General features: G+C 50.8%; 3 protein-coding genes across 26 annotated transcripts in view; 2 read left to right on the top strand and 1 right to left on the bottom strand.

Annotated features, from left to right (window-relative positions):
* The window catches only part of Ehbp1 (EH domain binding protein 1), a 287,180-nt gene extending 277,105 nt beyond the window's left edge, over window positions 1-10,075 (top strand). For 22 of the 23 annotated variants that reach the window (XM_063273264.1, XM_063273263.1, XM_017599244.3 and 19 more), the window contains 4 exons: window positions 1,333-1,432; window positions 2,661-2,734; window positions 8,729-8,843; window positions 9,050-10,073. In XM_063273264.1, coding sequence (XP_063129334.1) covers window positions 1,333-1,432; window positions 2,661-2,734; window positions 8,729-8,843; window positions 9,050-9,140 — 380 coding nt within the window. In that variant the 3' untranslated portion in view covers window positions 9,141-10,073. Of the gene's footprint in view, window positions 1-1,332; window positions 1,433-2,660; window positions 2,735-8,728; window positions 8,844-9,049 lie in introns of all 23 variants that reach the window. The other variant, NM_001305130.1, reaches the window with a different exon arrangement.
* A 2,682-nt stretch (window positions 10,076-12,757) lies between these two features.
* Window positions 12,758-15,145, bottom strand: LOC120096523 (collagen alpha-1(III) chain-like). The gene is made up of 5 exons (XM_039092577.2): window positions 15,058-15,145; window positions 14,691-15,010; window positions 13,599-13,833; window positions 13,184-13,418; window positions 12,758-13,007 (listed from the first exon to the last, which is right to left on the bottom strand). Exons 1-5 carry the CDS (start codon window positions 15,143-15,145, stop codon window positions 12,773-12,775), a joined length of 1,113 nt encoding a protein of 370 aa, XP_038948505.1. The 3' UTR covers window positions 12,758-12,772.
* Window positions 14,239-21,254, top strand: Otx1 (orthodenticle homeobox 1). 2 transcript variants are annotated; one of them, XM_039091640.2, is made up of 6 exons: window positions 14,256-14,381; window positions 14,744-14,811; window positions 15,474-15,756; window positions 16,391-16,596; window positions 17,483-17,634; window positions 18,985-21,244. In XM_039091640.2, the coding sequence occupies exons 4-6, from the start codon at window positions 16,500-16,502 to the stop codon at window positions 19,801-19,803; spliced, it is 1,068 nt and encodes a 355-aa protein (XP_038947568.1). In that variant the 5' UTR covers window positions 14,256-14,381; window positions 14,744-14,811; window positions 15,474-15,756; window positions 16,391-16,499; the 3' UTR covers window positions 19,804-21,244. The 2 variants fall into 2 exon arrangements, with proteins under 2 accessions (NP_037241.2, XP_038947568.1); NM_013109.3 differs by lacking the exon at window positions 15,474-15,756 and having other exon boundaries at window positions 14,239-14,381; window positions 18,985-21,254.
* Window positions 21,255-23,820: the final 2,566 nt, after the last annotated feature.

Below are 23,820 nucleotides of genomic sequence, written 5' to 3'. Positions count from 1 at the left end.
ATACAGACCTGCTTCGAGGATTCTAGAAATTTGTATTAATGCTGAAGTAGTTTAATTATGGCATTTCCCTAGTTTATAAAATAAATATTTAGGCAATGTGACAGAATACACACTAGGTTATCAAATGAGATCCCCTCACTGAAGTTAAGACTTCTGTCTGTAGACAGGATATAGGGCAGTGTGTGCCCGAGATGAGCACAGGTCTGTAGCAGGCCCACTTCTGAGGAGTTCTGAAGTGAGGAGGCTGAGGAGCTCCAGTCAGACTCTAAAGACAGTGACAGCTCTGACTGCTGGAACTTTTTAGTACTCAGTGTCCTCAATTTGCAAATGGAACTGTCACACCCAAGAAAATGAACAGAACAGTCTTTTCAGGAATATTCAGTTAGACCTTTAAGTTTATCCTGTGAACGTTGTACAGAAATTGGAATGTTAATATTAAATAACGGATTGGCAAAGCAATAAAACAACCATAGCTGAAGCTTGAAAGGAGAAAAGGTGAAAGGATTGAAGGTCTGACCTGGTATAATTTGAAAGGTGAGAAAGAAAAGTGTGCCCCCCAAAAAAGGTATCTTTCTTCACTACATGTGTCACCGGCACATGGCTGTCCATGACCAATGTCAAGGGTGTGTGTCCTATAACCGCAGTTCTGTGTGGCCAGCAGAAGACGACGCTCACGGAAGAGTGCCTCTGGGCCGGAGCCATCACAAGCCGAATGTTAGAGTGTCTCTTTAATGGAATTTTTTAAATGCTCTATCCAGCGGGATGACTTCCCACAGAGAGCTGTGTGTCCTTCTTGCAGTCTTGTTTACAGTTACTTAATGACGTGTAAGTGGTTCATCTTTTAGAGTCGGTGAGTCCTCGTGGTACACACACTTAAGGTATTTTACTTTCCAGGAGGAAAGCAAGAAGTTGTTAAAAGTAAACACTTTCACGGCATCTCTGGGCTCCCTGCTGGCCTGAACAATGCTCATAATAATTTTTATTAAATCACGACCCTGTGCCTGTCAGCACCCTGCATTCCTCACTGAAACACAATAGCGAGTCCGCCTCTGGGAGGGTTTAGAAGGTGAGCGTACTGTTTATGGGACTTGGTGTCAGAACGCTCCACAGGTAGGTTCAGAGGACTAGAACTCATGCTACGTAAGTACCAGCTCCGGAAGGCCAGCCTCTGGGTTGTTAAATGCTGCTCTGTTTCAGGCCTGGACCCGAGTCTTACAAGCAGTGCACTGTGCACATTTGGAGCACCTCAAACATTTTCCAAGTGAAAAAGTTGTGCTGAACTAGTTTTTGGCTTGCAGGGTGTCACATAACACTGCTCTTTGTGATCTGCAGGAAGGAACACGGAAGAAGAGGAAGCTATGATGCAGGAATGGTTCATGCTCGTCAATAAGAAAAATGCCTTAATAAGGAGGATGAACCAGCTCTCCCTCCTGTGAGTACCCAGCCTGACAGTGGCCAATCTGGGGCTCCCTGTCAGTGCCTTCTTTGGGGTTTAATATTTACTAAACTTAATTTGTTTCCTTTCCTTAGAATGCTAGTATATAAAAATACTCATCTGAACAGGAAGAAGTTGTAGGTGGACTGATAGACACTGGGGGAAAGTGGTTTTTAAAGTCAAGAAATAGGGAACAATTTTTGAGTGTAAAGTATTTTTAAATTTTTATTTACTATTGTATGTGGATGTGCGCACAGGTGAGTGTGTACATTAGTGTGCACCCTGCAGTGACAGTATAGAGACCAGAAGATAAACTTTGTGGTGTTAATTCTCTTCCTCTGCTTTACTTGTGAGTTCTGGGAAACAAATTCAGGTTGTCAGACTCAAGGCAAGGACCTGCACGGCACATTTCCCCAGCTCCCAGTTGTGTTTGAGAAACAAATCCTTGTGCAGGAGAGGATTAGCTTTCCCTTGGGGTTAGAGGAACCCTCCAGAAAAGTCAAACTGAAGTTTGTTTTTAAAAGTCTAAGTTATAAAATAAAAGTCTTGTAAGGACAGAGCACATTATTATACTGTGTTAATACAAATTCTGGGATAAGAAATTAATTACCAGCGGTGCGTTACCATGACTGTAGGGAGTGACGCGCTGTGGAGGCCATGTCCAAGCATCTGAGCCTTCACCATTCAGTTCACTGGAGGGATGAACGCTCACCCTGTCTACTCTTGAGCTGGTGCTCCCGTTGTGTACCAGTACTGAGGGCCAGCTTACCATGTCTTCATCTGAATGGAAAACCCTGATTTTTATCATTTCTTCCTTGCCTGAACCTGAAGAAAACCTGGACTTGTGTTTTCAGGTTTCCCTGAGTACACTCGTTTGTGTCTCTCCTTTTCACATGAGGTTTTCAGTAAAAGAGCGTTTACTGTGAATTTTGAATAACATTTTACAGCAGAGCCTTACACCTGGCACTTAATACCAGCAGCACGTAAGAGTGGGACCGCTTATCTTTAAAGTGTCCCTCTGTGCCGATCAGAATTGAAGGAAGAAAATCTCACTGCTGAGCTTCCAGCCAAGGGAAGTTGGGGTCTGTATATCACTTGTTTAGAGTGGCTTAAAGTTGACTAGCAAGTCAGTTATGACTCCTAAATCAATGTAAACTCGGGAGGGTTTTAAGGGTGTAATGATTTAGTAATTAGCATATTGATGGACTTTTTACCACTTGCCTAGGGAAAAAGAACATGACTTAGAAAGAAGGTACGAGCTGCTGAACCGGGAGCTGCGGGCCATGTTGGCCATAGAAGGTGAGAGCCGGGGTGAGGCTGGGAGCTGCCAGTGGGATTTAAAGAGTGCTGCACACACCTGCTTTAACTAGGTCGGTTCTACTAGGTACCTACAGGAATTGCATACGTGCCTTGAAGACAGAAAACAGTATTCAAAAACAAACTCACAGAGTTAATGTAGATAGCTAATCACTGTGTTTACTCTGAACAGAACTTAACTTTTGAGGCAGTAAGAATAAATTTCCGTAAAACACCAGTGTATGACCTAATTGATGTTTAGCTGCATTTTACATGAGTTTTAAAGGTGTTTCCACTGGGGAGTTTCATAGAGATTCATTGTTTCGATTATTATCATTGGGATACTGTTGCTCTGTTCTATTTCCCTTTGCTTTGTTTGAAGGCAGGGTTTCCCTCCATACCCCAGCTTGGCCTACAGCCTGGCCTAGAACTCAGTATTGTAGCCCAGAATGGTTGCCGGCTCATGGAATCCCCCAGCCTCAGCTTCCCAAGGGCTGGGATTCTAGGCGTAAGCCGCCACACCCAGCCCTTCTGTGCGTCTTAAGGCACCTGTTAAGTAAATATTTGGGCAACGACTGATATAAGAGAAGATTAAATACTGCACAGTTTTCGTAGGGCGCCGAGATGAATGGGACGGGAATTGCGTGCACAGTCCGGGGTGTGTGAGCATCAGCTCGCTCAAGTTTATCTACTATAGTTTTTAAGTTCTGAAGTGTTTCATAGCGCTCTTCTTATAGCTCTTGTTAAAAATGCCTTATAGTTCAAAGATTTTTGCTTAAAAGCTAATCCTTTGGGCTCTGTAAAATAGATCTTTTGTCTAATCAATGCAAATTGATTTTCCTGTTCTATATTGACCTCTTAACCCATTGACTGTCCGAGGTAATTTCGTTTTCACCTGATAAGGCACCTGATCCATAAGTCAATTCTAATTAGTTCAGAAACTAGAAATTTAAGTTTGTAAGTGAAAGCCAAGTGAAGACTTACATTCTTAAAATATTTCACAATATATTGCTTTAAAATAAAGCCTATTTTTCAGTGACCTTGTATGCTGTAGAAGCTTTACTTTAATTACTTTTATATCTATAATCTCATTTGATAGTATCACTGATAACATTTGTATATCTTCACTTTAAAACTTGATTTATTTTGCTTTTAGAAGCTTCACTGAGCTAATTTCCTTCAAGTGGCTAAATATGTCAGTACCATTGATAACTATTAAATTCTTCAGGATTATTTTAGAATTTTTTTATTTAATTTGCCACTGCAATAAAATGCACAAGTACAACAAATGGTATTTTTCCTTTAGATGAAATTTTTCTAGTTATAGTATGGTTTTTTAAAAAGAGATCAGAAAGCTAAATAGTTGAAAAGCAGATGCAGCAGTTACTCTATAAGTAGGATATATGTATAATGTATCTGCATGTAATATATAACTCATTATACAGTATATTCATTATACATTACACTCAATGGAAAGTAGCCGTAATTTGTTTTTATATCCATCTTCTTCTGTATGGAAGGATAAGTTGTCCCTAAAATACAGCTTTATGCAGTATAATTGGCTTTTAGGGCAGAGATGATATACTGCTTTTATTCCCCAAACCAGTATTATTACTAAATATGCATTTTATAACACCCGTACACATGGAAAATATCCCAGTCTCATTGGCCATCTGTATGTGTAGGCTTAACATCTACCATTTGCTCTGCCTGAGGCGCTCATGCATGCAGAGGAGCAGTGAAAGTCATACTTTAAAAAACTTTACATGTAACTATTAGTCTTTTGACTCCCTTCCCCATCCTCTCCTCTCCTTCCTTTCCTAACATTTTAAATTGCATTGTTCTGTATGAGACTGTGCCTCAAGTCTGTGTCCCTGTCCCATTAAGAGGGCAGGGGGAGTCCTGAGGAAAAGAGCAGCCCATTGACTGTAGACAGAGGCCCTTAGAGAGGTGCCTGTCCCAGTAGGCTAAGTGGGACGTCAGCAGGCATGGCCATGTGAGCTTCAGCAGTCATCTCAGGCAGCAGAGCAAGACATGGGAAGAGACAGCGAAACTCCATGCTGTTTTCCTGGATTTGAAAGTGCATGTCCTCCCCCAGTGTCCCCTCCCTAGCTATAGTCCTAAACCGAAACCTTCCCAAGCCACCTCTGCTCAAGGCCATGGCACTCTGAGAGAAACATTAACCGTGTGAGAGCAAACAGTCATGCAATAATAATATTCAACATGGTTCACCCTTCCTTCTGAGGACCCACCATCACTCTGCGGCCTTCTCCCAGGTTCACCCTTCCTTCTGAGGACCCACCGTCACTCTGCGCTTGGCACTCCATGAGCTCAACTGCAAGGTGCCCCAGAGCTAACAAACTCCTTGATGACATTTTTCTTAGTTTTGTCAATTGTTGCTCCCTCAGGAAAGACAAAGTCATTTCTGCACGCATTGGGGGTGCTTTTTAGAGAGGGACATGTTCATTTTCCGCACAAGAAATGGATCTTCTCTAGGGTTTGTACATCTTGATTTATTCTTGGCTTGGAGTTTGAAGTGGGTGCTCTTCTTAAAGGGATTTATGCATAGGTTCACTATTTTTGTAGTTATGGTTTATATGATAAGCTTTTTATATTTAAAATCAATATGTAATCCTGTGGAGGAGCTTATCCCCTAAAACCCCATTTGTAAATCTATTTTAGCTTTGTTACACAGCACAGCCACAGTCTTCCATGGATTGATTAGGCGCCACAGCAGAATCCTATCAATGGCCTGTTCTGATGATGAGGCAAACTCTTTCAGGATTGCTAGTTGACTGGAACTAAAGATAAGGCTTGACTGCAATCCCCCCAATGTGCTCTTTACAAAACTGGTGTTAATTTTCATCAAAGCATCAGGCTTATTTATAGTGGCAAGGCTGAAGGTTTTTACCAGAACTTTAGGTCTTTCTGTTCAAGTGTTTATACTATTTCCCCCCTCCCCTCCCAGTAATTATCAACTTCAGCAAATAAACTGAATCGTGGGGCATGAACAATTAGCCCTATATACGAAAAAGAGGGTGGATGTTCTTCAAATTAACAGCTCAGCTGAGATGGACATAAACAGAATCTCTTTATTTCAACACTTTGGCTCAAATGCTACATCAAAACTTAATCCTCTTTGTTGTGAGAAGATATGGCTTCATACCAAAAGTACACTGGAATCTTTAAATTAATCAGAACCACACTGTAGCTTGTCCAAGCTAACGTCAGTTCAGCCAGCCAGTGAGCTGTGACTGGTGCTGCGGCTGAGCAGGGCCTCCCTTTCAGTTCATTACGCAGCACTCATGACCTACGTGTAATGTGTCCAGGTGAAGCTTTTCAAAGGCTCTTTACAACTCAAACTCGAGCATACTGCTAGCCTTGATCAACTCAGTATGGAACACTTTAAATGGCCCAAGAAGTCTACTAACTTCTCAATTGGCGTCCAGATATATATAATTGTAATATATAAGTGTATATATACATGTATAATATAATTCATTACTACCTCAAGAAACAAAACAGGAAATAAAAGTGTAGGATTGCTAAGATAAACCTATTTATTGAACATGGATATTTACAGTAATAAGTTAACTGAAAATCCACCAATTTTATGTTACAGTACTTTAAATTCTGAAAATGTTTTTTAAAAAGCTACCCAAATATTTTTCAGTTTTAAATGTTTTTTCAATTATGAGAAATGTTATTGAGATATGAAAAATGAGATATAAAAATATTCAATTTTTCAGGGATTGCAGAGCTTTCATTTGTTCATATTGTTAAATTTTAAATTTCCAATGTTAATGAAATCCTGGCATTTTAAATAATTAAATAAAGCCTTTTTAAGTATTCAAGTTCAGAGGAGTGATTCAATAATGAATTAGGGTTTTGTTATTTTTTTCTCGGTTTAAATTTTTAATTTACATTTTTGTGTATGGTGGAGAAAATGTGCTCCCTGGCTGTAAACTTACCAAAATATCTTAAAACAAAGGACTGTAAATCTTATACCTATAATCAGAATTTTTTATTAATTAAAACTACTGATTTAATAACTACAAAATTCAGTCATAATTTTAGGATCTTCTCTTAATTAATATTTCAAGAACTGCAGTGACCTAAAATTAAACTAAAACTGTGTCTAAGACTCCTTCAGTCACAGAGCCCCTTACCTCACTTGCTCTGAAGAGTAAGACCCACTCAAGAGCAAGAACAGACTAGAAATATTTCCAGCATTCCCACGTCCATAGTCACTCGGGTCCAGAGTAAAGCTGTGATGGGTCTTGGCTTCTCCGCACTCCGCTTATTGTTAAAATTCAGACACAGTTTTCCATAGGTTTCCTTCATCCCCATCCTATAGGGTATTTTACTCTTTAAACGAGAGCATAATCATGATCAGTCACTGACAATCTTTGCATCTGCAAAGATTGTTTTGTATGGACTGTGGATCATTAGCATGGTGTGTTTAATATATGTATTTTTGTGTTTGAGCTTATAAAAGGAGCAGTGATAAAACAGAGTTAACGCCTAGCTTTCTCCAGCTTCACTAACCTTTACTGCATGATGATGCATCTAATTTTTAATTCGTAAATACAAGATAGCATTCCGTGTGGCACCATTCGCTTTCATAGAGCCGCTGAGCAGTTTGCGGTCTTGAATAAATTTTGCTTTGGAGGGGGGGAGGGATTTGAACCAGCACATTCTTGTGTGGTTTGTGAAGATTCACATGGTAACCGGCATAAGCATTGTTGGGTTTATCTGAATAAGCACCAGCCATGTGAGTTTTAACATGATTGCCCAGAGCAATGGAGAGAGAAGAGAGAAGCCCGAAGGATTGCACTCCTTTGGTTTTTGGAAAGTGTTTGCAGGGAGAGGGGGACTATTATAGAGTCGGTGGCCAGGGTGCCTCCCCCACACTCCCGTAAAACTGGTGTCCTGTTTCCCTCCAGGTCCCATTTGTTCTGCTATCTCCCCGTCATCTACTTCTTCTTTTCATTGTTTACCTTCCTAATGAGGGAGGCGGGGTAGACTGCGGCTTGATTGACAGCTACAAGCCCCTACAGTCTGGCCAGAGAGCAGTTGGCTTTGGTTTCAAAAGTGTTTTAAATGTTAGATTGTGGTCCTGTTTTTATCAAGTGAAACTGCTGCTCATCTTAAGGAAATTATCAAAGCTGAAAAGGTTGGGTTATGTATATCACTGAGTACTAAAACTGGCATAAAAATGGCCATAGAAAAAGCACTGCCCAGCGCATTTTCCGACCTTTTAACATGGGAGTTTGAAAAAGAAATATGTGGGGTTTTTCCCCCCTTTGCAAGAGTGCTTCGATTTGAAACCACCCAGCAAATGTCTCCAAAAGAAAACTGGCTGTGATGCCGTCGAGAGCTGCAGTGTAATACTGCAAAGCACATTTATTTTTTTACTTCAAAGAAAAATGCTAATTAGCCGATTCACTACTTTTAAAGTTATTGTGAAGCATATGGCGCCCAGTGTGAGATACATCCAACTGCTAAAATAGAGCGGGGAGGAAATTAGCGAAGAATGGGCTGTTTGGGGTGAGAGTGGGGGCGGGGAGGAGAGTAGGTTCTCAGGCAGATTCCCCAGCCCTTTCAGAAGGATTTTACCAGCCTTCTTTGCTTCCCCGCCTCCTCGTTTACCCACTCCCCCAGCCTCAAGCCCTGGGCCAACCTCTGGTGGACTCCAGCTCCCCTCCCCCACGCCGCCTGAGTTCAGGTGCCTGCCTTCCGCCCGGCCACCGGCTCACACCTGGTTTCCAGCAGGCTCCTAACCTGCAGCGCCCAGCTTCAGCAGTCTTTACAAAGTCGGGTTTGGGGCATGAGACCCTTACCTCCCCAGCCAAACTCCCCCAGCAAACAGTACCTAGTGGTCCCGTTAACGCGGTTTGCCGAGATTTTAGGAAACTGAATTAGGCGGGAAGGGGAGGGCAGGTCGTGAGTGCTCTGAGCCCCTACGGGTGGTAACCGGCCTCCCGCTCCCTGCAGACTGGCAGAAGACCGAGGCCCAGAAGCGACGGGAACAGCTCCTGCTGGATGAACTAGTGGCCCTGGTGGACAAGCGAGACGCCCTTGTCAGGGACCTGGACGCCCAGGAGAAGCAGTGAGTGGGGCTGTAGGGTGTGGTCTAGGGGAAGCCACTGGCCAAAGGGACAAGAAGTTTATAGAAAGTTCATTTCGGGGATCTGAGAGGCCCGGTGCCTTTGTGCCACCCTTGTCTCTAGGGATCCAGATAGTTCGTGTGTACGATGTGCTGCTCTCCCCTTCATGGGGAAAAATAATTCTGTCTAATGTTTTTCTAACATCCAGGGCTGAAGAAGAAGACGAGCATTTGGAGCGAACTCTGGAGCAAAACAAAGGCAAGATGGCCAAGAAGGAGGAGAAGTGCACTCTTCAGTAGCCTTGGGCCAGACTTCTCCCTGCACTTCAGTCTTAGGTCCCCAGGCCAGAAACTGACTGGTTGATTTAAAACTTTTTAACATTTTGTTTGACTGGATTGTACTTCTGGACACCCCCCCCCCATTTCCTACTCCAGATAATACACAGAGCTCCAAATAGCTTTAAAGACTCTTTGTGAGTTAATCATGAAATCATTTTTGAAACCCTGTGAAGTAGATTTGCACAGACACCCTGTGAATGATTGGTAATGAAGATGCTGTCCAAAACGGGGAGAGAAAGGCCCCTTGGTCAGCTCCCCTTCTGTTTTGGATGGGATGAAAATTTGAACCATGTTTGTTGTAGTATTGTTGGTAATAGCGAAATGACAGTGGGTGGGGGGCAAAGGGGAGTAAGAAAATGTCACGAATGTTTTTTCCAATCCTGCCGTATGTAACACTGTTACTTAAATCTCATAGTTAGATCCTACTCTGTGTATTGACAAAGCTGTGTTCCATTTGCCAGTGGGGTTTTTCTGCAGTTGTTTGCATTAACCATAAAGATAATAAAGTTCCTCTCTGCTCTCCTCAGAGGATGTCCCTTTAAGGTAGCCCCAGACAAACCTCCGGGTTTGAAAGATGAACTGGGAGAGTGGCTCTAATTGATGTGCAGCAGTTTACAAGACAGTTCATCATCAGATGATGCGCCATCTTTTACCCTGAATGATTATTTATTACATCTTGCTTGGTTCCTACTTTTTGTTGGGGCTCAACATTGGCTCAAGAATGCTGTTAATATTTATTCTGTATTGATAAAAGTCTGTCTTGGTACTACAAGTAAATATCCCATTCATCTTCTCTAGCATAGCATTGTGTGTTTTGTGAAATGGTTATGTTTATTTATTACAATACTGAGTCATATAAATTTTCAATAAAAGCAGAAACTTTCTTACCTTAAACCCTGCCGCTATTTATTTCCTTGCAATGAAAACTTGAGTGGAAGTTTGTGTATCCGTAAGACTTTCCATGTGGAATCCAGCCCACTAGACTGTGTTTGGAGCTGACACAGGTCCAGAGGAGCTCTGCTCACACAGAATGCAAATTGCAAAGTCATTAGTCACATTCTTAGGGAGTGTAAACTGTCCTTTGGAAAGAGTCATCTCTCCGAAAGAGTCCAGGAAATGTATAGTTCCACACCACTGGGGGGAAACGCATCGTGATGAATTTTCTGAGTCCTCTGTAGGAGAACTTCGTCCCACCACAGCCAGCCAGTCTGTAGGTACTGAAATGAAAGGGAGAGGGCTACCGTTGGGGGAGGGGCTGTGCGGATATATGCGTTTGAGATGGAGGAAAGAGAATTGTAGCAATTTCTAAGCCACGGTAAAAATGGGCTCTTCTGTATTGGGTGTCCAAACAAAGAGAGCTCCTTCAACAAGTCTGGAAACTTACGGAAAACACTGGCGTCTTCTTTAGCCTTGCTCTTGCTCCTGCTCTCTCTATTTATTCTCTCTCTCTCTCTCTCTCTCTCTCTCTCTCTCTCTCTCTCACGCGCGCGCGCACACACTCACACACACACACACACACACACACACACACACACTTCTCTGGAAAAGTATGCTGCCGTTTCCAATTATTCGTCCTTCAAAATGGTTTTTTAAAAAAAAAACTTGCCACAATTCCCTGATGGCAAAGAATTTTCTTCTTTTTCTTTCTGATGAAAAGTTATTGGAACGAAATGAAATCGAGTCTTTGTCCTCTTTATGAGAGCAGAACAGCAAGTTGCTGCTCTCTGGGGAAAATTCAGAATCCAATCCAACCCAGGTAAACCGGTACTAGGAAATTCACCGCCCGGAGCATCCTGGGGCTTGGTTTAGGATGGGTTGGAGAAACCTTCCCCTTTACAGGGGCCTCTCGGAGAGGCGCTTTCCCCTTCTCCCAAGTCGCCCCAGACCTTGAGGTGACAAAACTCCCCTAGCATTGCTAGTGATTGGGGGCCCCTCCTGCTTGGTTCCCAGCCTCGGAGGGGCTCTCTCCGCAGCGCCCGAACGCCCCTCAGCGGCGGTGGAGCACGGACCTGGACCGTGGAGTTGGGCCGCAGCCTGGGAGTCGCGTTGCGGCAGCTCAGCACAGTGCCCGGAGTCGGGCTCCTTAGGGCAAGCAAGAATCCTGCCCGCTATCGGACAGAGACCTAGAAAACCCGCTCAGGGTGAAGAGACAGTGGGTCAGGGCCGCGGGGGGATGGGAGCGTTTGGAGGGCGGGTGCGGAACTTTCTCCTGGCCGGGGGTCCAAGCCCCTTCCCAGTCCCTAATATTTCTAGAGCCAGTGGTCCTGGGAGCACTTAGATGCTGCGCCCAGGAATGGGGCACGCTTCTGGATATGGGCCTTAAACTGAGCCACCACCACCACCCCTTCTCCAACGCTGCCCCTGCTGTGCCCTGGCTGCACAAGTACCCTTTGAGAGAACCGTCGAAGCTTCTGGACCAGTGTCCCCGACCTGGACATTTGCCTAGCAAAGGCTGCCTCAATCTTCTGCGCTGAATTCAAGAAACTTTCAACTCCCCCCCCCTCCTCCCCTCCCCCACCCCCTCTGCCTCTTCTTTCTCCCTAATCCCAAGGTTTTACAGGATGAGCATTAAGGAAATTCGCCTCCAATTTGGGATTAGATAAATACTCTCATGGCGCGCGGGGGGTTGTGGGGGGTCGGGTCCTTGCCACTCGATACCTCCCACTTCCCTGAGAATGGAGGGGAACAGCATCGGGAACCCACAGCGACCGGCTCCCACGCGGTGGGCCTTGGGGACCTCGCGGGCACATTCCTATGCGTACAGCCGCCCCCACTTCGTCAAGCCTGACCCTGGCGAGGTTCGAAGACTGCCAACGAACCAGCCCCGAAGAGGCCAGACTAGCAGAGTTTCCTAGCCAGACGTGCACCCCGGGTCCCAGAGGGCCAACCCGGGCTCACAGCCCGAAGACCAGGACAGGGATGCCTTCAGTGCACTCCCCAGGACCTCAGCGTTTTCGTGCCCGCCAAACTAGTGCGCCCTAGCCCGCGCCTTTCCCGGGAACTGGGGGCAGGAGTGTATTTCGTTTCTTTCTTTAAACTCAGGATGGCCCCCGCGGCTGAGCCTGACCGTGCGTCTGCCTTGGGGTCTACTGGTAGGGACCCGAGAGCCTAAGGTGTGTGCTCGGGCCAGCGCTGTTTCTTTTCTGCCTGCAGGTTTATCTCTCTCCCTCTCACTTCCCCCCTTTCCCCGCGTTCTTTTATTCTGCTTTCTCTTTCTCTCGCTTTTGTGAATGGGCTGCGGCGTCTTTGTTCTGGAGAGAAGCGCCCATGTCGCTGACTTTTGTGAACCAGAGAAGGATCTTGTAAAACCTCCTTTTCTCCTCCGTAGTCCCCCCTCTCACACCCCTCCTTCCCTGCCCCTTTGATTAGATGTTCCCTCATCGTTCAAAAAAATGTAATTTCGTTAGTCTGGCGGCCACTTTCTTTGAACATTAGCTCGCTTTCAGCTCCAACTTCAATTAGAAGGAGTTGATTTTGAGAGACCAACAAAAGAACCGACCAAAGCCTTATTAAAGGTCCTAAGAAGATCTCTCGGTCCTTTGAGAAGCAGTTAAGGAAACAGTGTGCCCTCCGTCATATTCTGTTACCGTATTTTATTCGGACTCCAAAGAAAAGTGTCGCGTGGGGGAGGGGAGAAGCACTTTGATGAGCGGCAGTCGCAGCCCCTTTTCACTCAGCGGGCTCCCCCCTTCCTTCTGGTCGCCCCGCGCCCGGTCAGCGACTGCAGCGGACCGCGCGGCCTGGGCGTCCCCGTGCTCCGCTCTACCTTGCTCCCAGCGGCTGCCGAACTCACCCACGCACACACTGTGGTTCAAACTTTTCACCCGCCTGTTGGGGTGAAAGTGGCAGAAGATGAGGAGAAAGGACTAGGAAAGGGTGTGAATGTGGTCCCTAGTAGTCAGTAGGAGATGCCATGCTTTAAAAAAAAAAAAAGAAAGAAAGAAAGAAAGAAAGAAAGAAAGAAAGAAAGAAAGAAAGAAAGAAAGAAAGAAAGAAAGAATTGCCTTGTTCGGGGTTGGGCCGAAAATATTCTTTCCTCTCGCTTTGGAAAGTACACACAGGTAGACGATCTCGGCAAGTTTATTCGGCTGGAACCTGGGGTCCGCCAGTACGAACAATCCGGGGAAATTATTTCGAGGAGGCTCCTCCAGGAATGTGTAGAAAATGAAGTGAGGGGGATCGGAGTGTGTGGCCACATTTCCCACCGGACTGTCCTTTGTAGGTGCAGACCTGGAGAGACTGAGAGAGTGGAGAGTGTGAAAAAGAAAGTTTTCTATCAAACCCATTCAGTGTGTGTGTGTGTGTGTGTGTGTGTGTGTGTGTGTGTGTGTGTGTGTGTGTGTGTGTGTGTGTGTGTGTGTGTGTAAGATCTGAGTTCCAACGGTTCCGAAGAAGCAAGCTTTTAGGACGTGCGAACACCTTTGGTGGGGACTGCCTGAGAGCCCCTGGAGACGCTGAGCAGCTGGGAAGTGGCGGCGTCTCCCCAGCCGGCGCTCTTTCTGGGCGCCAGAGTCCCAGGGCGCCCCGGGGCGCCCTGAGCGCCGAGAGCTGCACCCCATCCCAGGCTCCGGCTCAGCAGCCCGAGCCCGCACGAGCCGCCCGCGGTGGCCGCAGGTTGTGGGGAACGGAGGAAGCACTGGGGCCCAGGGCGCAGCTAGGAGTGCCAGGGGCCAGCACGCCCCGAATCCGCGGCCCGGGAAGCCTGGCGCCCACAGAGCGGCGGCAGAGCCCGGCGGCGCGCGCGCGCGAGCAGGAACCGGTTATCCAGCAGCTTGACGCCACTCCTCCGGAGCGCGGCCCGGGCGAGGGGAGGGTGGGGGCCCTCGGGCGAGCCTTGGGACCCGGGGCCCCCTCTGCGCCTGCGACTCCAGCGCTGCCTTCACCCTCCTCGACTCCTTCTGAGCGGAATTTGCCACCCGAGCTCCGGAGTTAGCGCGCGACCGGGGCGGGGCCGGCGCGCGGGGAGGGAGGGGGTGGGAGCGAGGGAGGGCGGGGGCGCGCGGAGGTAACCCCGGCTCGCGCTGCCATTGCCCGGCTTCCTGTCACTCAGTCCGCTCTAGGCCCCCTATTGGCGGCCGGGCCCCGTTACGCACTCGCCTCGCGTTCACATACTCGGGGAGGGCAGTAGAAAGGTGATCAATCTTCATCAGGCTACATTTCCAATCACCTAAACAACCGAGCAAGACAAGCCACTCCGACAAGGTAAATTGCTTGATTTATTTAGTTTGCCAAGTGACTATGCAGGATTTCTCCAATCCCTACCGCCTCCGGGTTGCACCGAGAGTGCAGCTGCCACCTCAAGCCACCTCCTAACTCTGTCCCTCGAACACCCCCACCCACCCACCCCACCCCCCGGGTCCCGGGCGAGGCCGGGTCTTGGGAGGAAAAGCATGTGGGACTTTGCAAACAAAGTGTTTGTGCAATAAAGTGAAACCCGGAGGGACACGCACAGAGCTACTGGGAAAAAAAAATGCAGGAGACGGGAAGAGGGAAGTTGGGGAAGAGGAAAACCTGGGGTCCTAGCCCCGCCGCCGGGGTAACACCTGTGCGCCTCCGTTTTGCAGGTTGGCTGCCCGCGGGTCTCGGTGAGGGCGCGAGGTAGATGGTGAAGAGCCGCGGCAGCCGAGGGCAGGTAAGGAGGGAGTCGCGGGGCCGCGCGCCACCCGGGACGATGGTGGCCCCTCTCGCCTCCCCCTCCTGGAATCCACCCTCGCTACCGCGGTCCCCTGCAGGTGGGCGGGGCTGGGGTGAGAGACCAGGCGCCCCTAGGCAGCCCGAGGGACCCCAAGCCGCGCGGGAGCCGGCCGCCCCCTCCCCCGCCTCCTCCGAAGCTGCGGAGCCGGGGTGCTAAGTTAGACGAAAGTACTCGAAAACTCACGCCGCAGCCGGACAGAGCCGCGGCGGCTGCGGGCCTGTGGCCCTTCCGCCCAAGCGCCTCGGGTCCTTCCCTTCCCTTCGCCTCCCATGCTCACTGGGCCCCCTCAGTCCAGGCTTCGGGTCCCCTAGGACTGAAGCGTGGGGGAAGGAGTTGTGAAGGGGGAGCTGCTTTAGTCCTACCTTCCTTTCTCCCCAGAATCTCCCACCCTTGGGTCCTGGCAGAGCGGGAAGTAGCTACGAGCCCCCCTCCCCACGGCGGTCCCAGTCGTAACCCCCAGAAGCCACCACCCCCCCTTTTTTTTGCTGGGGGAGAGCTGTGTGGGCTCGCAGTGTCTGCGCCGAGCCTCGCGCTCCCAGGTTGGCTGTGAGTGAGTTTTACAACCTGAGGCCTAGTTCCTTGCTCTCCATCGGGTTCAGAGAGGACGGCGGGAGAGAGGCGACCTGCAACGCTCGGCCTTCCGAAATCCCTAGCATGTTTGGGGCACTGGGTTGATCATCTTTTATCAAACCCCGGTGGGACGCGGTGTGCTCAGCAGACTTGGTAGAAGGAAGGCCCGGCCTGCGCCAGCAAAGGAAGAGGGGTGACCGTCTTGGAGGTACCCCTGACCTTGAGCGGCGTCCTGAAACTGCCACTTCTACCGTGGCTCCTTTGGAGTCTTGTTGCCGCCTTATCCTGGCCTGGGCCGCATCTGCCCTGGAGGTGCGGTGGGATTCATGTTCATCTCTCTTGGCGTCAGGGACCCAGAGAGGTCAGCTAGAAAGGTGATTGCAGGCTCTGGGTAGGAGGCAGCCCTGAAGATCTTTGAAGAAATGACATGGCCAGTGAGCCTCGGGGATCCGAGGTGTACCCACCTTGGGCCTCTGTATTGCTTTGCCATTTTGTCCCTCTTTCAAAAAAAAAAAAAAAAACATTTCAAACTAAACGAAATAACCCCGTATCTCTCTGTGCGGCCTGCCCTCTCGGCGCCAAATGAACATTTGCTTGAGCAAATTGCTTCCGCCGCACTAAAAAAATTTGACTACACTTGGGATTTTGCACCCTTCGCGGTCTCGGCTCTCACCTCCTCAGCCTGATCACGCTTTAACTTTCCTTCCTGTTGACACTCGAGGAGTGTCTTTGGCCCTTGTCAAGCCCTAAAAGAGGAAGGAACGAAGCGGGGAAAGTTTACTTTCTTGAGAAGCTGTGTGGCTGCCGAGCTAAAGGAGGAGACATTTCTCTCGGGTTGCCTGCTGTGCAGTTCCTAGCATGCGCCCCCTCCCCATTCAAGGATTATAGGAGCTGAAAGCCAAACTGACTACGGGTGAAGGTTTCCATGTGTCTCCTGTCTCCCTAGGCCAGGCCCCAAGAAGCAACAGCTTGAAGGACGTCGCAGTGGGAGCCCTGAACTGCTCCTGGCCTCAGGCCCCCTGGATCCGTCGGGGCGCCTCCACCCGGCTGTTAGCATGATGTCTTACCTCAAACAACCCCCATACGGCATGAACGGGCTGGGCCTAGCTGGCCCTGCCATGGACCTCCTGCACCCTTCCGTGGGCTACCCTGGTGAGCAGTGGCCCTCTGTCCCTACCCCCCAAGCCTCTGGAAATATTGGGGGTTCCATCCCCTAAAGTTTGAGCCCACGCTGTCCCCCGACAGACCCAGGAGGGTGATTAGCACGCTGCCTGTTGCCTAGATCTGTTACAGGCAGATCTGGAGCCAAGGTCTGCTCAGAGAGCTTAGAAACTGCAGCCTACAACTTTTGCTCTGTGGAGTCTGCGACCTGGGTCCTCTTGTGTCCGCTTGCTAAGGAGGGCATGTTCTCCCCGCACCCCTCCCTCAATTTATTTCCCTCGGTTGCTTTTTCTAATTTTTTTTTTTTTACAAAAAATTCCTTCCCTCGTTCCAATATTTCATGCGGAATCTGGGCTTTCGCTAGGCCCCAACAGCCAAATTTTCCTTAGGTCTAGTTTCCCTGAGAAGCAGTTCTTTCTCCCTAGTTAAAGAGCCCTCAAGACCAGTGACTTGACCCAACTCTCCTGGCGCGATGAGCGGCTCCAGCTGAGCCCCGGGTTTCTTTTCTAGATCCTACTTATTTACCTGAGTTTGTTCTCTTGGAAAGTGAATCCTGCTCCTGTTTCTGCCCACCTCTGTTCTACTTCCTGCCTCTCAGCTAAGGACGTGTGTGGGTTTGGGGAGATGAGAAGGAAAGGATGGCCTTGTTTTTAACCGCTCGAAAGGTCCAGAGGGTGAAGGCCCTGAGGTTCGAGACTGGGGCCTTGAATGCGTACACTTTGTCCCACCTGTGGTCAGGGAAGTTTTCGTTTGCGGGAAATCGCCCTTTTCTTTCTGTGTCGGGGGTTCCGAACCTACCAGAGGACCTAGGTGTGGCCTCTAGAGCCAGTCCTCATGGTCCACCGCTGACTCCGGGCGCCCTCGCATGTCCCCGCAGCCACCCCGCGGAAGCAGCGACGGGAGCGCACCACCTTCACGCGCTCACAGCTGGACGTGCTCGAGGCGCTGTTCGCAAAGACTCGCTACCCAGACATCTTCATGCGCGAGGAGGTGGCTCTCAAGATCAACCTGCCCGAGTCCAGAGTCCAGGTGCGCGCTCCTGGGGCTCTAGGGTTAGTGTAGGGACACTGGGACCCGTCGGGAAAAATATAGCCTAGGCGGTCTGATGTTGGGGCCCACTCACTGACTGGACAGCCCCTCTCCAACTCCCCCTAGCGCTGGGCGTCAGCCTGGTAAAAGGGGTAACCTTAAAAGGAATGGCTTAGAGCCCACGATCTACTCCTTGTTACCAGCGCGCTTTCAATATTGAAAATCATTTTTGTTTTTGTTTTTGTTTGGGGAGGCCAGCCGTGGTCCCCGGATGTAACTTTCTCTGAAGGTTCGATAATGGTCCTGCTTCTTTGGCTGCTACAGAACTTTGGCTACTACAGAACTGAGGCCTTAGCTCTGCTTCTGCCTTTGTCTTTCGCACCCTTCCCTTCGTCACGGGGATTCTAAAAGTGCAGGATGGAACTTGGCCACAGCCTAGTGCCCTTTGCCTGGGAATGCGCTCCGCAGGTGGAGTCCATCTGGTTAGGAGTTTTCTGCAGCAGAGTGGACGCCGAGTGCAAAATCCAGATGCTGGCTTTACTATTTCTGAGACGAAACGTTCAGAAAAAGCGAGTTCTGACTTAGTTTAATTCTTTCTCGACGGGTCGATTGTCTCACCTTCTTTCCCAAAGGCTCGAGAGGGGCCTGGGAATGCAATGCCTTGTGCCCGTGCCTCTCCAAAGGAGTGAGAGTTTATGACTTGCCAGTCCATTTGGTATCCCACCTGGAGCCAAAAGGCCCAAGGAAATCTCACCCAAGCTTCTCCTCGAAAAGCCCCAACACTGGAGTGCTGCTTCCGTTCAGCCTCTAGCCCTCCTTCTGTTCCCACCCAAATTATTTGCCCTGCCCGACTCCAGTCTCCAGGAGCCGACTTGGTGAAAGCCCACGGGCCCCAGGCTTGGTGGCTGCCCTACACTCCGCAGTTCTGTACTTCTCCGCTGTTTCCTCAGCTCTGTTCAAGAAAAACAGGGCCTCCAAACTAAAACGGGGCTGCGGGGAAGCAGCCAACCGCAACAGCTTAGAGATGGCTGAACTTCTGGCTGGACAGACAGACACAAACGTTCCGCCCTCGGGCAGAGTTGCACTGGGCTTGGGGAGGTGCGCATCCCTCCAGCGGAGGAGGCTGACTGGGGGCTTTGCGCAGAAGGATGGGGGAGGGAGGCAGAGCTGGGGACCTAGCACGTGCGGGGGAGGGGACAGGGTCGGGCAGGGCCGGGGACTGGGAGGGGTAGAGGCTGGGATTGAGAGGTTCTCGAGATCCTGGGCGGGGTGTGAGTCCGAGGGGCGGAGGAGTAGTGAGCTCCACTAGCCTGCCCCCTGATCCCCTCTCCTTCACCCTGCTCACTGCAGGTTTGGTTCAAGAACCGCCGAGCCAAGTGCCGCCAGCAGCAGCAGAGCGGGAATGGAACGAAAAGCCGGCCGGTCAAGAAGAAGTCGTCTCCGGTGCGCGAGAGCTCGGGTTCCGAGAGCAGCGGCCAGTTCACGCCGCCCGCCGTATCTAGCTCTGCGTCTTCGTCTAGCTCAGCGTCCAGTGCCTCCGCTAACCCGGCGGCTGCTGCGGCCGCGGGCCTGGGTGGGAACCCGGTGGCAGCCGCGTCCTCTCTGAGCACGCCTACTGCTTCGTCCATCTGGAGCCCGGCCTCCATCTCTCCCGGCTCAGCGCCGGCATCCGTATCAGTGCCAGAGCCATTAGGCGCTCCGAGCAACGCCTCATGCATGCAGCGCTCGGTAGCCGCAGGTGCGGCCACTGCCGCGGCCTCCTACCCTATGTCCTATGGCCAGGGCGGAAGCTATGGCCAGGGCTACCCCGCGCCTTCCTCTTCTTACTTTGGCGGTGTAGACTGCAGCTCCTACCTTGCGCCCATGCACTCTCATCACCACCCGCACCAGCTTAGCCCCATGGCACCCTCCTCCATGGCTGGCCACCACCACCACCACCCGCACGCGCACCACCCACTGAGCCAATCTTCAGGCCACCACCACCACCACCATCACCACCACCACCACCAAGGTTATGGAGGCTCTGGGCTCGCCTTCAACTCTGCCGACTGCTTGGATTACAAGGAGCCCGCCGCCGCCGCTGCTTCCTCTGCCTGGAAACTCAACTTCAACTCTCCCGACTGTCTGGACTATAAGGACCAAGCCTCATGGCGGTTCCAGGTCTTGTGAGCCCAGGAGGGAAAGGAAGTGGAGAAGAAACGCAACTACCTTCGCCCTCCGTGGTCCCTATCATGTTGCTGCTGCTGCTGCTGCTGCTGCTGCTGCTGCTGCTGCTGCTGCTGCTGCTGCACCGCCCGCCTTTGCCTTGGCTTTTCCAAAACTTAATTTTCACTCCCCAAAAGATGTTCATTGCCTGCACTGCCGCTCCCGTCTGTGCTCCACTTGCTCGGGGGTGGAGGGTGCAGCCCCTTCTCCCCCTTGGACGTGGGGCCCGGTGCTCCTACTTGGCCCTCAGTTTCTTCATGGGATAGCAGTGTGCTCCCCCTCTCCACTCGTGTGTCACCCCCTCAAGTCTCTCTGGACAGCTTGTATGCACTTGGAGCCTTCTGAGGCTCTCCTCTCTGACCCTCTCTGTTTTGAGCTCAACAGTTTTATTTATTCTTTCTGGACACTGAAGTCACTAACTGGCGAATATCTACCGTTCGGAGTGCGCTTGTACACATACCTCCAACTCAACCCCTCCACCGTTTCTAGCAGACTGTCGCCGCTTCAGCTGATCCAGCTCCCCACCGGCAGGCCCAAGCTTCCAGCATTTCCGTCTCCCCAATGGTGAGCGCTGGGCCAGGCTTGCGGGAGGAGTGTGCCCCAGCCTCCTTCCCTGCCCTGCGCTGGACTGAGTCAAGCTTCCGCCGCAGCGGGAATGCTGTACATAGTCAGGTCCGTTCCAAGGACCACTTAAAGTTTTTAGTTGCTGTTGGTTGAACTGAGCTTCTCTCTTGTTTTAGCGTCCAAGAAACAGAACTTTAAAATATATACATCACATATATATACACATATTATATATAACAGAAGCAAAAAATATTCCCCCTTTGTTCCCGTTCCTCTCTTTCTCAAACGATAGCGGTTCTTATTTTTCAGTTGTTTCCAAGCTGTCCTGCCCTCTTCACACCTCCCTTTGTGTATTTATTAAAGAAACCCGCTTGGTTTTAGGAAGCTGGGCTCTGGAGGATCGGAAGTGAAGAAAACAGCTAAGTCAGGGTACAGGGGTCGGGCTAGGCTGGGCAGGGCGCAAGACTGACCCTTCGCCAGTCTAAGCACAATATCAAAGCGTCAGCTTAGAAACAAACAAACAAAAATTGGTGAAATTACAACATTGTGGGAAGCAAACCGAGCCCGAGTTCCAGGTCCAATTTCCTGTATGTCTCTCTTTAAAACACCCCTGTCTGTTCCGTGAGTTTTTAGTGAACCTTCATTCTCCGAAATCTGCGGAGAATACCTGTGTATCTATCAGTTTTGGTTTTGGCCGCTTGGTCCAGTAGGTGGGAAAGTAATTTGTAAATTTGATTTGTCCGATGTGAAGATCACAAATTACTTGTTGAGATGTAAGGCAGTCCGTCTCCTCTTCCTCTTTATCTACATTATTTCCCGAAAATAAAAGCAAATTAATGAATGGCTCGTCAGCGTTGCTCTTCTAATTCTAGCTTCGGGTCTCGGTCTCAGGGGATTAAAAGGGAGGAAATCTGTGTTAATAACCCGCGTGTTAATGACCTGCACGAAGCTGGAGGCTGAAGAATAAGGCGGGAAGTCATGGCAAGGGGAGTCCCCCAAAACGTTCTTTTAGGGAGTGACCCCCCTCGGCCCGGCCTCTCATTCTTCAATGTTTTGACCCCGCGCCTTCTTGCCATCTAGGACAGAGACAGGTGTCAGGACTCAATTCCAGAAACAGCTCCTTTCTCTTCGGAGGCAGGAGCCTGGCACTGATTTCTACACCCTAATTGCCAGCACCAGAAAGAAGAGGGGGAAGAGGGGGAGGGGAGAGGGTCGGGAGGCGGGAAAGCGTGTCGCTTTAATGCTCTCTGAGCTGAGCCAAGGAGAAAAACAAAACGATCCCAAAAAAGCCCCCAAAAAACCCAAAACAAAAAAACAAACAAACAAAAAAATCTGTCCTGCAGTGGAGAAGCTTCCCCGGGTGGCATCACGGCGATTGTGGAATCCTAGGTTCCAACCACGTGCTTTCTAAAGAGTCTTTCTAAAACATGGGTTCGCACCAGAAATGGTCGAGTTATTTATCTTTCGTAAAGTTTCATTAAAACATACAGACTGGCCGGTGCGAGTTTCACTTCCTCGGAGGAGGAAGACGGCCGGCCTGCAGCCAGGAATGGAGAGGTCAGCTCCCCGTGCGTCTGGGGAGTGGGGGTTGGGGACACCGAAGGGCTCGTAGGTGCTACCCTTCCCAGCTCGGCCTCTGGGACGGACTTGGGAGACTAAACTGGAGGGACTGGGTATTAACACCGTCCGCTGCCCGAGAAAATCCGGGGCTCAGAACTGTCCAGACTGTTCTACCCGACAGCTCCTGTGTGAGTGCGAGTGAGCCGCCCAGAAGCCGCCCGGTGCCCACGGGCCGGAGGAAATAAGGAGACAACGAAAACTTGCCCGCGGACCCAGCCGCAGCCCCCGCTTCTAGTCCGTGAGACTGATCGGGGGTCGTGTCCACGGGGCGGCAGGGCTTTAGAGCCTTGGCGGTGGGGAAGCCACCCACTCCGCGTCCTGCCTGCGGTTCGGCGGCCCGGCTCCGGCCCAGGCTTCCAACTGAGTCCCCCGAGCCGAGGTAGAGCCGCCGGAGTGCGCGGGACCCCTCTAGGGTCGGCCGCCCCCGCCAAGGCCGCTCCCGGCCTGCTCCCTGCCGCGTGCGCCGTGGCCCCTGGCCCTCGGGCCCCACGCTTTCGCGGGAAGCGGGGCTGGAGGCCCGGGCCGAGGCCTCGGGAGACCGCCCTGGCTGCCCCACAGGTCCCGCCCCAGCGTCCGGGGCCGGGCAGCCGCGGCTTCCCGAAGTCCGGAGGCCCCGAGTCACTGAACCCGGAGGCTGGGCCTAGCCACGGCTCGGACGACCGCGTGGCCTCCGGGGCAAGGTGCTCGAACCCCGCGGGCTTCGGGCTCGTCGCGGTTGTCAGTCTGCCCGGCTGGCCCGGGCGGTTCGCGAACTTTCCTCGCAGGGCCGGCCGGTGTGGGTGGGAGCGTCGGTGGAACCGAAGGCCTCCGCGCCGCCGAGCACGCCTGCAGCACGAGGCTTCGCGGAGGAGCAGGCACGTGCTTCCCCCTGGGCCTGGGGCGGGAGCCCCGGGGGAGGACGGCCGAGGGGGCCCGGGGCGCAGGGCTGTGGGCGCGCGCCCAGGCGCAGGCCGGGGCAGCGGGGACGCGCGCGGGCCCTCGGGACAGCGGGCCGCGGCCACCCGTGTGGAGTTTGGGGGCATTGGAAAGCGTCCTTGGGTCACCCCTCTCTCGAAGCCGAAAGCGCGTCCGGGGCTGGAGCCCGCAGCTAGAAGTTAGCGGGCTCTGGAGCCCGAACTCTGGGGCACCGAACAGCGCCAACACGTCCTGGGAGCGCAACGAAATCTCCAGGCGTCCCGAGCGCAGCCGGTGTCCGTCCGCTGGCCCCGGAGGGCCGGAAGGCCTACCCTTGGAGGACGCGGCGAGGGACCTGAGGGTGGCAGCTGGGCCACCTCAGCCAGGTCTAGGCCCCTTGAAGCTCTGAGGAGAGGCACCCAAATAAGAAGGCTTGTTGGGGCGCTTGTCTGGCTCTGATACTGGCTGCAGAGGGTTGGAGAAGAGGGAGGTTTTTCTAAATTGTGAATGTGTGTGCAAGTCTCTTTCTTTCTTCCTTCCTTCCTTCCTTCCTTCCTTCCTTCCTTCCTTCCTTCCTTCCTTCCTTCCTTCCTTCCTAATTAGGATAGTGGGGTTGGGTGGGGGGCCGAGGGAGGAGTCTGAGAAAATAAAACAGGTGACAAACCTTAAGGAGTGTCAGTAGATTCACACATGCGTAGTCCAGAAACCAAAACTGAACAAAACAAAAACTCCCAAGTTTTTGTTTTAAAAGAAAATGCCACCCACCCACAACCACCCCCCGTGGGACCCTATGTAATTTGTGGAAAATAATACTCTCCATGGGTATTGTGATTTTTTTTCTTTAGTTTAAAAAATAATAGTTCGTTAGTAACTGGAAGAATGAATTCTAATGTTAATGATGTC

The sequence above is a fragment of the Rattus norvegicus genome, chromosome 14 (genome assembly GCF_036323735.1).
Source record: "Rattus norvegicus strain BN/NHsdMcwi chromosome 14, GRCr8, whole genome shotgun sequence".
Taxonomy (NCBI): Eukaryota; Metazoa; Chordata; class Mammalia; order Rodentia; family Muridae; genus Rattus; species Rattus norvegicus.
Note: the sequence above shows the minus strand (reverse complement) of the source record. Positions and strands in the feature narration are given on the sequence as shown.

What these genes read in the sequence shown, in the direction of transcription:
- LOC120096523 (XM_039092577.2), bottom strand. Translation starts at nt 15,145, where the DNA reads ATGGGAGGCGAAGGGAAGGGAAGGACCCGAGGCGCTTGGGCGGAAGGG. An exon ending in TCAGGCAGTCCCCACCAAAG is followed by an intron (nt 13,419 to 13,598) that starts GTGTTCGCACGT and finishes CCACTCTCTCAG; the next exon opens with TCTCTCCAGGTCTGCACCTA. An exon ending in TCGGCCCAACCCCGAACAAG is followed by an intron (nt 13,008 to 13,183) that starts GCAATTCTTTCT and finishes TCACCCCAACAG; the next exon opens with GCGGGTGAAAAGTTTGAACC.
- Otx1 (NM_013109.3), top strand. Translation starts at nt 16,500, where the DNA reads ATGATGTCTTACCTCAAACAACCCCCATACGGCATGAACGGGCTGGGC. An exon ending in CCCTTCCGTGGGCTACCCTG is followed by an intron (nt 16,597 to 17,482) that starts GTGAGCAGTGGC and finishes ATGTCCCCGCAG; the next exon opens with CCACCCCGCGGAAGCAGCGA. An exon ending in TGCCCGAGTCCAGAGTCCAG is followed by an intron (nt 17,635 to 18,984) that starts GTGCGCGCTCCT and finishes TGCTCACTGCAG; the next exon opens with GTTTGGTTCAAGAACCGCCG.